The 12720-nt window shown below is 53.8% G+C and overlaps 1 protein-coding gene across 1 annotated transcript; it reads right to left on the reverse strand.

Moving 5' to 3' along the window:
• Positions 1-637: 637 nt before the first annotated feature.
• HRH2 (histamine receptor H2) lies at positions 638-1752 on the reverse strand (the record flags this gene model as incomplete). The annotated part of the gene is made up of 1 exon (XM_010174752.2): positions 638-1752. A coding segment is annotated over exon 1 (1103 nt), but the record flags the coding sequence as incomplete, so codon positions are not given.
• Between the last annotated feature and the right edge of the window lie 10968 nt (positions 1753-12720).

Consider the following 12720-nt stretch of genomic DNA (forward strand, 5'->3'; position numbering starts at 1 on the left):
GGAATGGAACTTGCTGTTGGCTGAACTTGCTGCTGATGCAAAGTGACAGCCGAAATGCTGAGGGTGTGTGGCTCGGCCGGGAAGGGAGATTGCTGAGCTGCTCTGCAGGGAGCTGGGGACCCCGACCTCAGTGCCTGCAGGGACTCGCAGCCTGACCATGGGTGCCCTGACTCTGTGTCCCAGGGTTAACAGCCTTTGCCCTCCCTGTGATGGGTGGTCACCTTTCCTGAGCCCCCTGCAGAGCAGGACACAGCTGGTTTTTGGGAGCAGCTGCAGTCAATGGCTGGCACCCCGTTCTGTACAGCAAATTCTGATGGCAAATCTGTCCCCATTACCCAGCAAAGCCAGGGACATTTTGTGCTCCCTCTGAACGGGTGGTGATTGCAGGGGTGGCCAGCCCTGTGTGAGGCTGGAATAGCTGGACCTGTGCTGCCAGCATGGTGGGACACGAGCTGGGTCCTTGCTGGTGGTGATGAACTTCTGCACAGCTGCAAAGAGCAAGAGTTGCCTGGGCAAGGATCTGCTGGGGCATTGACTTGTTGCTTAGAAATTTGTGGACAATGTGGGGTCCCCTCCACTACCTTCCTCTCTAGGGACAGACCTACCTTCAAAGCCCTGCATGTAAGAAGGCTCTTACCTCTTGAGGGCTCCATCGGTCAGCAAGATCCCCTTCCCGTTCCTCACCTCCAGTTTCAGAGGTTTGCCCTCCTGCCTGCCCTGCCCCTGCCTGCAGCTCCTTCCCCTGGACTGGGCTTTCTGGAGGGGAGGCAGGCGGGAGCTCCTGGGACCCCCAGTCCTACAGCAGTGCAGCAAGTGCTGGTACGCCACTCGGAAATCCCTGTTGAGTGTCCCGTAGAGGATGGGGTTCAGGGCTGAATTGGCATAGCCCAGCCAGAGGACAATAGACATGGGTGTGCCTTTCACCCTGCTGTCCCCCCACATCCCCCGGTACGTGAACACTGTGAAATAGGGGAACCAGCACACAATGAATGCTCCCAACACCACTGCCAGCGTCACGGTGGCTTTGTGCTCCTTCACCATGGGTGGCATTGGGGTGTTGCTGCTGCAGCACCATGTGTGGTTTATCCTCTTGGCTTGCTCCCTTGCTATCTTCAGTATCCGGTAGTAGGTGATGCACATGATGACCAAAGGGATGTAGAAGGTGAGCAAGGCATCCACAAGCCCATACACAGGGTTCACCTCCAGCGTGCACTCCTTGTTGCAGCTGGGGACTGTGTTTTGGACTGCTGTCCCGTTGGTGTTCCAGCCCAGGTGGATGGGTAGGAAGGAGACCATCAGTGAAACAGTCCAAATAACAGCCAAACCTACAGCCACCCGGGAGGGAGTGACCAGCTGGCTGTAGCGCAGTGGGGTGGTGACAGCAAAGTAGCGGTCCAGGCTGATCATGAAGAGGTTGAGGATGGAAGCTGTGCAGAGCATGACATCCAGGCTGCTGTAGATGTTGCACAAAGTGCTGCCGAAGGGCCACTCTTTGGTGAGTTCATAGAAGGCAGAGAATGGCAACACCAGGAGGCCCAGCAGCAGGTCGGTGATGGCCAAGGAGACAATGATGCAGTTTGTCAAGCTGCGGAGCCGGCGGTCAAGGGTGACGGCCAGGCAGACAATGATGTTACCACAGAGAGTGATCACAATGAGGATGGCGAGGCAGGACCCAACCAGCAGCTGCAGGGAGAAGTCCATCCTCTCTTGAAAGCTTGTATGGTTGTAACATGGATCCATAGTGCAGTTGCATGGATGGAACACTCTGATCTCACTGGCTCCAAAGCTACTTGGAGTGAGCCTCTACCAGGCAGCCCTAGAGCCCTTTCCAAAGCAACCTTGGTCCTGCAGTGACCTTGGAGAACATTACAGAGTCACTTCACATCTTCAGACATGTATGCGGTCTAGGGAAAGCTGTGGCCCTGTGACTTGCTTATGCCTGTTGGCCCCATTTGGGAGCTCAATGCTGGAGCTGATCCTCCGCAGTAGCTGCTGGTCAGTCTCAACTGCTTCCGTTTCCTCTCCTGCCTTCTTTCCTCTGAGCAACCACAGGGTCATGTCCCATTGGGTCTCACGTGCTCTGCATGTCTGGTTGGTGACAGCAGTCAGCAGCGCTCCAGCAGGGACAGGGCTTTGCCACCTCCCAAGGACAACCTGCAAAGAAAGCACCGACTCAGAACTGCAGTGAGCAAAGGTCCTTTGAGCTGCCTCTCAAACCCCTCCAGAAATGGGGCAGCTGTACCTCCCTGTATGCTCCAGCCCACTTAAACCGGAGTCAGGAAGTCCCTTGGCAGTCAGGCGCACGTGTCCCTGCCAGCTGGCCTCCTCCAGCCCCAGGGGAGCCCACATAACACAGGGATGTTGAGAGAAGGGCAGGGATTTCAGAGGCACTGAGTTCCTACAGGCTTAGGATAAAAAAGCAGACTGGGAGGATACGAGGAAAGAGTTTTACTGAGAAAGCAGTGCACTTTTATTGCAATATAGCAAAATTAGTCACCACTATGTAATTTCTGAAGCTCATTACACCGTCTTTGTATTTGTACTTTGCAGCAGCCCATGCCTTGTGTTGATCCCTGCCATCATCAGCCATGCTGGCTCCTGCAGCCCAGAGGAAGGGTCCTGGGAGGAAAGAGGAACCCATTTGTCAGTAGTCCAATGTCTTGGGGAGGAGGTGGCTGGAATTCATCATTCCTGTTCGCAGCAGCTGAAGGGCAGCAGGGAGGTTTGTTTTTCAGGGAGAGTTTGGATGGAGCTGCTCTTGCTGTAGGACAGGGACACAGGGTGGAGAATATCCCTTGTAGACTTACTTTTTAGGACTATTTTTTGTCTGGATGTAAATAACAAAAAGCTGTATTTTGCAAGGGCAGAAACAACACAGCGATCCCCTCTAACCTCCAAAAGAGCTTTTAGCTGCTGATTATGGTGGTCTCCAGGACCATGCTGCTGCTAGATTCAAAGGGGCCTCAGTTCCTGTATGACTGCAAGCAACACCCATGTCGGGAAGGTGCCTAAAGGGAAACTGAGGCACTGCAGGGACAAGAGAGAGAGGGGGCTGGGACCAGGCTGAGGAGCACAACAGCCTGTGCCACAGCCATGGTCTGTCCCCATGTGCTTCCCAGGTGAGGTGAGGGGTCTCCCCATCCTCCCCGATGTGCTGTTGGGGGAGGGCTGTGATGATCCCCATGGGTGGTGCAGGACCCAGCTCCCCAGGCTCTCCACAGCCCATGGAGCAGCAATGAAACCCTCGCTGGTGCTGCATGGGCTTGTGCAGGAAGGTAGAGCTGATTCTCATCGGGGTGCAACAGGCTGCAGAGATGGAGCAAACACAAGAAACTCCTGGAAAGAAAAAGGTCCAGCCTTGGCAGAGGACAGAGGTGAGATTTTAAAGTTAAACTTGCCCTGCAAGAACGTGATAATGATGTGGAGCAGGCTGAAATACTCTTCAGATGGTTTATGTCTTTGTTTCAAGGTTAAAGGCAGGGGGACCAAGGGAGGGAGTATACTGGGGGGACAGAATGAGTAAATAATCACTGATTGCCAGGAGCTGTGTGGTGGAGAGATGAGGACTGGACCTGTGAGATTAGAGATGACACCTGCAGCCCTGCTGCTTCTAAAGGAGTTGAAAGTGAATGACAAGTCATGAACTGGCCTGTGGGAAGCCTTCTGCTGAGCAGAGCAAACTCATTGCCAGACAGGGGGTCCTCTGAATTTGGGTGCTGGGATTAAGGCTGTCGGGAAAGGGATGCCATGCTCTCAGCTGCGGCAGCAGTTCCTTACCTCCTGCGGCAGCGCAGGCTCTTGCCATGGAAAGCTCTTTGTTCGCGCACAAAAGGAGTGTGGAACAAGCTGAGCGCTGCCTGCCCGCTGACGGCAATGACGAGAACAGGTTGTTCTCAGAGAAGGGTATTTCCAAGTGAAAGGGATGTTTTGTCATTGCTCCCAACATGTGGAAATGGCAGGATAAATTATAGGGGGAGTAGCACACTGAGAAAACGCTGTGGGTGGATCACAGCCTCCTACGTGGCTGCTTCACCACACATCAACAACCTGCTCCTGCCACCAGCTCTCGCAGCTCACGTGGGCTCTGGCAGGTCCCAGCTCTGGGTGCAGAGCTTGGCACCCGCTGTGCTGCAGACAGTGCCATGGGGCAGCTGCCAGTGCAGCCTGCAGGCCAGAAGTAGTTTTGTTTCTTATTGCTTTTTCTAATTAACTCAGCAAGAAATGGGTACTCCTCCCCCCCCGCCCTTTCAGGCAGGGAGTAGAAAGCATTTCCAAGTGAGATATGGAGCCATTGGGCTGAGTTGTAGAAGGAAGGAGCAGCGGTCCCCAAATGAAGGGGACAGAGGTGTTCCCCTCCCTGCAGAAGAGCCCAGGTAGAGCTGGGCACCCTCCTGGCACAGGTGGGCTGCAGGGCTCGGCTGCCTGCAAACTCTGGGGACTTTGTTCCTTCACAGGATGGGGCAGGACCTGCCTCCTGCCAACTCGGATGTGGGATGTTGCAACCCAAACCGTGGTGGGGTTTAGAGAGAGTTTCCCATATCCCTCAGCCAACTTATCTCATGCAAACATTCCCTTGAGTGACCACAGCCTCTGGACGTGGCTTTGCAGGAAAAGCAGGCTGGAGAGCTGGTGTTGATGTGGGGCTGTGGGATCAGCCTGCTGCCGTCAGACCACACTCCCTGGGGCAATGCACCCAGCTTGGGGCTCCACATCTGCCCCTCATTTTCTGCCCAGCCACTTTTAATAGCAGGTCCTGTGTCCTCTGCTCCTGTCGCGTTTTGGCAGAGCAAGTTCATTTCCTCCTTGATGTACGAGCGGAGCAGCTGTTTCCCACGGCAGCTTTTCTGGATAAATGATACCCTTCCAGCCCTGTCTCACCAAGCAGCTTTTACATTTACCTGATTATCCTCATTATCACAGCCTGGACCTGTTCCTAGTTCAAAATCACCCTCCTGACAGTGAGGGACCAGAGCAGGGTATTGCTTCTGGATCATCCTTCTACTGCCTTTTCCAGCGGCGCTGGTGCTCTGATGGACACTATCTCTGCTGTGAAGACTTGTCAGGTTGCATTTGTTTTGTTGCAGTTATCCCAGGGTTTCCTAAAAGCCAGATATTTTTCCTATGGTGTTTTCAGCTGCTTAGAGTAGCAATTTTTGCTGTTAGTCCCTAAGCGTATGAACTTGTGCCAGCCTGTTGTATTTCTGCTGATCTTTGGATCCTCTGGTTCCTCTCCTGTAATACTTGGTCCCTTGTCTAGTTAAAAACTTTTCCCAAGTTTCTCACCACTACATTTTCTTAGAGAAACTCCCATTTTCTGAGGCAAGATCACTAATGAAAGCCATTTAAATAAAACTTATCTCTAGGCTGATCTTAAAGGAACTCTATTAATAGCCTTCTCTGGAGCATTAATGATCCTCCCATTGTAAGATCCTATCATCTCCCCATTAGTGTCCTTACAATTCTTACAGTAATTCCTGCCTTCTCCTGCCTGAATAGATATTTTCTGCTCTGTTGCAGCCCATGTTGCATTTGAATCCACCATGTTCCCATTTAAAATGGCAATTATCCCCTCTGGGGAGGGGGCTGTGATTTGTCCATGGGAATTTTCTGTTGCATTTTACCCTTTTATTCTTCCTCCCCATCTTCAGCATCCTTCCTCTCAATATCATTTATTCCAGCACTTTGTGCACTTTTGCAGCAAGACTAATGGGATGCAGTGCCTGCTTTAGCAGTGTAGGTAATACATTTCCCGCTCTCCATTCATGTACTTTTACTTCTGGTATAATAGATTTGTCTAAAATCTGTTAAAAGCCTAGGTACATTGGGACCACGAGCAGATACATGGGCAGAAAGCAGCACTCAGCGAGCGCCTGGACACGCAGCCTGTCTTTGGGAAGCGTTTCCCCTGCCCAAAAGGGCACTGACAGTGATGGTTGGGGGCTCAGGAGAAGCTCTGAATGAAGCATTTCAGCTGCTTGCTGGGGACAGGATGGTTCTGCTCACAGCCAGACCTGAAATGTCACTCTGCCTCCTGGGTTAGCTTCTTTCCGAGCAAAGAGCTGCCAGAAGTCACTTAGGAGCAAAGCAAATTCCCTGGCCCTGCAGAGCTTGCAGCAGAGCGTCATGGCTTTTTCTAAAATTATTTTCAAGTGCTTCCAGAGATCAAACATCTGGGCACGCTGTGAGAGGTACTTCAGCCAAAGCTGGGCGATAGGCAGGAGGGTGGAGATTTCTTCTGGTCTGAAAGAGGATGTTTGAGGTTTGATGGTGGGGAGCAGGCAGGGCTGGGAGCTGCAGGGACCCTGGCAAAGGGCTGTTTCAACCCTCTGCCAGAGCCATGAGCCTGCCTCACAACGGGACAAGACCAAATTTGACAGAGTTGGAGCCTGAGGGCAATGTAATAAGGGACAAATGTGAGAGTGGTGCAGAAACTAGCTTGCCCTGCGGTCCGTGGAGGGCTTTGGCAAGGTTGTGGGTTGTTTGTAGTTTATAAGCAGCCGTTCTGGAAGGGCTCTGCTCCTCCCCACACCCCCCACACGTGCTGCACCCCATAGCATCCCACAGCACACCTCTGCCTCTACGCTTGGTAAGCTCCATCGCTGGAGCACTTGCTCCCTTGTTTCCACCTCTTCCTTGCCATTGCTCTTCTCCCCTCCACTCCTCGGGGCAGGGCTTTGGGTGCACTGCTTGTGGGTGCTCACCCATCCAAAGTGCCCTGTGTCCTCATTTGTATGGGCAGACACAGCTCACCCTGTGATCTTACAGGTGCTCACAGACAGTTTCAGTCTCATTTTTTCAGAGCCCCTTTGCAACCTCTCTGTGCCTCTGGGGCTGTGGGGGGACACCAGTGTCCTGCCCAGCTGCATCTCCAGAGGCTTCTGTCCTTGCTCCTTGGTCTCCTCCAGAGCCCGGTGCTCTCTCTGCCCTGTCCCAGCTTGAACCCTGACTGATCCACAGCAGCAGTTACTGCCTCTGGTGTGAGCAGAGGGGCTGGGGCAGGCAGGACATAATTCCCATCATGGTCACCAGCCCTCCATCATGCTCCCAAGAGGAATAGGGTTCTGTGGGTAAGAGGGAGTTTTGGACACCTGAAAGCAAAAAAACCCCAAAGAGGTATGCAGAAACCAGCAGAGCAGTCAGCATTTTGAAAGTTTGCTCTGCAGGGACTGCCCAGGAAAGGTGAAACTGAAAACAGAGGCGCTGGGCTTACGGGTGTGCTTGGAGCTGCGTGAGGTCCCAGCAGAGGTCCCAGGGATCACTGTCCTGCCGAAGCCTGTTCTGTCTGGGGACAGTGGGCACTGCGTACACCTGGGGACTACCCACCGCTCATATGCTGGTGCTACAGCCCAGCTTTGGGGTACCTCAGAGCCAGCTGTGCCCCTGTATGGGGCAGGTCCTGCTCCAGCAGATGCCCCCCACCTGCCAGGGTGCGGAGAGCTAGATTGAGGGGCTGGAGTGTTTGGAGAAAGGGCTCGGACAGCTCAGTGCAAGAAGTTGGCTTAGCAGCAAACCTTGTGGGGAGGCTGCTGGGGCAGAGGCGCTTCACACCCACAGATACTTAGGCAGGGCTCTGCCTCTGTGCCTTGGGCACACTCCACCCATGTCCTCCCTCTGACCCTGAAGTTCTCGGGTCTGGCAATCCCCAGAAGCAAGACCCAGCAAAAGTCCCCAAACTGGCCCCTGCTCCAGGCACAGCAGGACGATGGTAACACACAGGTCTGATAAGCAACACTCTCTTGCTCTGACCTGGGCGGCTCATTGCAGGGTGCTTAGCACACCCCAACCTCACTGAGGACCCACCAACCCTTCTGAAATCTCGCGTAGAAAGTGATTTACCAGCGTAACAACCAAGTGAAAAGTAAGGCAAAAGCTTTACCTGGGAAAGGTGCTGATTTCCCCCAGCCCTGTAGTGGGTGGGAGCCCTTGCTGGCTGCACTGGCTCCAACTTTTTCCCCGGCGTGTGCGGCTGGGTTTGTGAAGGCAGAAAGAAGCGTGTGCTGCGAGCGCGACTGCCTCCCCTCCTCTCCTCCCTTCCTCCCTCCCTCCCTCCTCGCGTACCAATATCCAGGCAGCGCGGTGACTGCAACGTGAGTCAGACCACAAGTGGGTGGGATCAGAGCTGTGAACTCAGACACCGAGGTTATCATCCGGCAAATTTGAAATGCTGGAAGTGAGCCGTACTCCAGCCACGCCGTGTGTTGGGCTCTACCAAGCCATGCCAGGCACAGAGAGGGATGTGGGATGCCTGCTGCCTCCCACTGCTGCTTCCTCGCGTGATACCTTCACCTTCCTCACTAATGGTAAGGTTTCAGGGCCCTTGCTGCTTGCTTGCCATGTGCAAAGCCTCCCTCACGAGTGGCTTTCTACTGTGGGCATGCACTGGCCTGCTGCTGGCAGGTCTGACACTCACTTGCTCCCAGCACAAACCTGGCTTTGCCATTGGTGTCAGCCCCCTGAGAGCAAGCGGAGCTGAGCCTGGAGCTGGGCTGTCGAAGGTGGCTCAGAGGCTGCAGGGAGGATGGAGGCTCTTGGGTTGCACTGGAGAGAGATAAGGAAAAAAAAAGGGGGGTAGCTGCAAAGCAGCAGGAGGAAACTGGAGCTCAGGCAATGCTGGGGTGCAAATTCGCTCCTTGTGCAACTCGGGGTGGCAGGAGGAGACCACACTGGTGTGCTGGGGGCTCTGTGCTGCAGTGGGGAGAGGTTCCACGTGCTCTGGGTCAGTATCAGGGATGCTCTGGGCTGGGTGTCTTTCCTGTAAGGCTGAACTCGCCTCTGCTGAAAACTGTCCCCTGCATGTGCGATGGCAGAGAGGAACCACACCAGATGACAAACAGGCAGTGACAGCATTTCATGTCTCTCAAATCTTTCATCTGTGGGTTTCAAAGCACTGTGCAAATATCAACTGCTGGGCCAGCTGTGCAAGGACCTGTTTCCCCTTTTAGCTCTCCCTCTGAGCTGAGCAGGTCCTGGGCTGTCAGCAAAGCTTGGCCACCCCTCTGGCTCCACATGGCCCACGGAGGGCAGCACCGGCAGCGATGCACTGCGAGTGAGATGCTTCAGTCCCCACCAGCCACTTCCGAGCCCCCAGAGCAAATAGTCACGGATTGACTTGTTACACTCTGGATGTGGCCCTGAGCTCCCCAGGCTGGAAGGAGACGGATCCTGCTGCTCCCCCAACACCCTGTACTGGGAACACAAGGCATGTCCCAGCCTCTGTCTCTGCCAAATGGGGATACCAGCGGCACTGGCACACAGACCAAAATGCCTTTGATGTGTTTATCTCTGCAGACTGAAGCACAGATCTATCTTTAATAAGCTTATGATCTGCTGGAGCTGGAGAGTTTTCCCGCTGCTCGTCAGCCTTGTGATGTGTCTGGGTAGCGGAGCCCTGGACTGGCTGCCGGGAGCTTCTCAAGTGGCAGCGTGTGTGCACGTGGGGCCGCGGAGGGATCCCTCCTGCAAAACAAGATTCAAATCCGCTCAAGAATGTCTGTGTCAGCTATAAAGTTGCTGGCGTGTTGATTTATTCCAGGGCCCCTCGCTTGGCTCTGCTCTAGGAGGGATCTTTCATCTGGAAGTCTGAGGATGGGAAGTGCCATGTAGGGATAAAGGGCTCTGGTTATTGGGGCTGGATCTCCTCTCCAGCCCCCTTGCCCTAATCTCCTGCAAGAAAAGGTCCCTCCCTGCTCCTGGGGGACAGGAGAGCACTGTGGGGCAGGCTCTGAACTCCGTGTGCTCCATCTTCCCAGCACCTCTCGGGAGCTTTGAGGGTTCAAACTCTCACCTAAAGGCTTTGTCAGCCCCCAGGGGCAGCCAGCAGAGAGGAATGGTTTCACTGTCCCCCCTACACTGCCTCCCCCAGCCGCAGGGACCCACATCCTGACCCACCCCACCCCACCCTGCAGATGGAGGCTGGGCTGGTGGCTGGGGCTGGGGTTCTGTGGGAGGATGCTGTGGCCGGGTGCTGAGGGTGCGGTGGTGGAGCAACCTCGGGCTTGTATGGAGTTCTGGGTTATGGGGAAACCCACCAGTTCTGCAAACCCCTGCGTACAGGAGATCCTCAAAATCTGACCTTGTACAATGGCTGGATGACTGTGGAGCTTCTGAGGGGCCATATGGGCTGGTATGCTAGATCTGAGTTAATCAGAGAACATAGCACTGGCGATGTGAGAAGTTCAGCCTACATGGACCATGCAGTGAAGTGCAGGGAAGCAGCCGGTCCTAGAGCCAAAAGGAGCTGTGCAGGGACATTCTGCTGGCACGGGCTGCTGTGCACTGCCCAGCTGCAGAAGCAACCTGGGAAGTGGCAGAAGTAATACCTGCCGAGGCTGTGGCTGGAAAACATCAATGGTGGCAAGCTCCAAAGTGGAAGGAGGCACTTGAGACCCATCAGACCTGATGGCTGACCCACCATGTGTGCCTGGGCAGCACAGACCTGGCAGCAACCAGAGACACCCATAAACTGGCACATTTCCCAGGTGGGCTGCACTGAGCCATGGAGCGAGTAATAAGTCAAGAAATGGGAAGGAGGCATCTTCTGATGTTCTCTGTGTGTATGTATGTGTAAAGCAGCAGTTATTAAAGGCTACAGCAATGCTGGGAGCTGGGGAAGTGCAAGAGAAGCCAGGGAAAATCTGGAACTCTAGGAATAGGGATTTGAGATTTGGCAAACACAGGAGCTCCTGAAAAGCCTCAGATGGTGAAGTTATGCCTGGAAGGTGGCAGCCAACCTGGGAGATCACATACGGCAGCTCAGCTCTGGGAAGGGCTCAGAGGTGCAGCTCTGCGCTGCTCTCCCCAGCCTGGGCTGGGTTTGGAAAAGCCAAAGGAGGAGGCAGAAGAGGAGTAGAAAATACCTAGAAAACAAAGCAGCAGCAGCTCCTCGGGCAGTGCAGGCTGAGAGGAGCCAGCGGGGTGTCCTGTTGGGTTTCAGAGACATTTATGTGAACTCTGGGAGAAGACCCTGGGTTAGGGAAATGGGACTTGTGCTAAGTTGTTTCCTCTGGAAAAATCAAAACTAAAAAACCATGGAAAGATCCTGACCTTGTCACAGACTGCTGCTTTTCCTGGCTAGAAGGGAGAAGCCAGTAGCTTACTCAAATCAGCCAAACACTTTGATTCCCAGTGGATTATATACATGGTGAAAATAAAAGACAGAGACCTCCCCATGTGTTAATATACTTCTTTTTCCTTTTTTAAACAAATACTTTCCAGTGAAATCCTGTCCTGGACAAAACAGTGAATTATGACAGAAATCTCTGATACTCCTTGCCAGGGGCTGTGTCAGCCAGAGCATACTCATGGGAAATAAATATTGCAAGGAAAAGACATGTAAAACAGCTGCCGTGAGTCCGACATGGGGAGCTGGTGGTTCTGCAAGGAACTGTTCCTGCTGCAGACCAGGCAGCTCCCCACGCCGATGGGAGACCCTCACTGGGCTGTGGCTGAGCTACAGAACAACATCCTGCTTGTGTATATATTTTTGGCATGCCATAAATCCTGGCTATTCCAGGAATATCTCTGTCCAAAGGCACCTTCCCTGTACTGGGATATATGTACTGGAGAAGAAAAGGATGCTCGGCCCTTTCCCATCCCCTTGGTTGCTGCAATGCTGATCCCAAGGAGACTTAGCAGGATCCCATCTGCTGTGATACAGTGTCAGACTATAGACACAGCCTGTGTTATATTTCTTAAGCTTCTCTTAGAGCAGAGAGTGGATGTTAAGAGGTTTATTTCCACGTTGCCGGTCTATTTGTGTTATACAACACTCTCCAAGCTCTAACGAGGAGGGTGCTGGCTGGCTTCACACTAGCATGGAGCATCCTTCAATCAGGTGAAGGCTCACATATTTTCCAGTGTGTCCAAGGGCCAAGGAGGGTCCTCAATTCACTTGAACACAGCTGTTCATAAATTAAACTGTGCTACAGGGAGAGCAGTTTGTATGACACCAGTACAGGGTTTTAATCTCTTTGACATACTGTAAAGAGAAAAAGGAAGGGCTGAGGTCTGTGGGAAGAGGTGACAGTCATTCCCCCACAGACCACAAGGCTGGAGGGGGGGTGGGAGCCTTGGCACAGCCTGCACCCACCCGGCGGTGTGCACCAGGCATGCCCTGGAAGGGAGCAACCGGCTACAGCTCCGATGAGTGGGTCTTTTATGGGCTTTAGCACTAATCCTGACAAATACAATTGTGCATGTCCTTGTTTTCCAGATAAATATTTAATCCTCTTCCAAACACTGCTGAGATCATGGCCGGGGTGATGCCTTGTGGCAGCAGGTTAATTTGGGGTTGTGCAAAGCTGTTGCCCTCTCCGGGTGTGGAGGAGGCTGAGCCGCGGGTTGCTCTTGGTCCAGGAACAGGGTGGGAGGATGGGATGCTCTGGGCTGCAGCTCTGCTCGGACCCCTCCCAGCATTTTTGGGCCATCTGTCAGGAAGGTCAGCCAATTTCTGCGGGAATGAGCTGTCTGGTTTCATCGTGGGGCCAGTGAAGCCTGGACTGCGGATGTAAGTGCCTGCTCTCAGGCTGTTTGGGTGGTTTAGGACTTCTCGGGGCTAGAAGCTGGCTCCTGCCCCATGGCTTCACAGGGAAGGATTGCCTGCTTGAATCCCAGGTGCTTCCAAAGCATTTCCCTGCAAAGCTGGCAGGAGGTTGTGCTGCTGGACACGGGGCAGGATTGAAAGGATTAACAAAACGCTCCCCTGCAGTGGGACCGCCATGG

Source organism: Antrostomus carolinensis, unplaced genomic scaffold, assembly GCF_000700745.2.
Source record: "Antrostomus carolinensis isolate BGI_N321 unplaced genomic scaffold, ASM70074v2 scaffold23340, whole genome shotgun sequence".
NCBI classification, from domain to species: domain Eukaryota; kingdom Metazoa; phylum Chordata; class Aves; order Caprimulgiformes; family Caprimulgidae; genus Antrostomus; species Antrostomus carolinensis.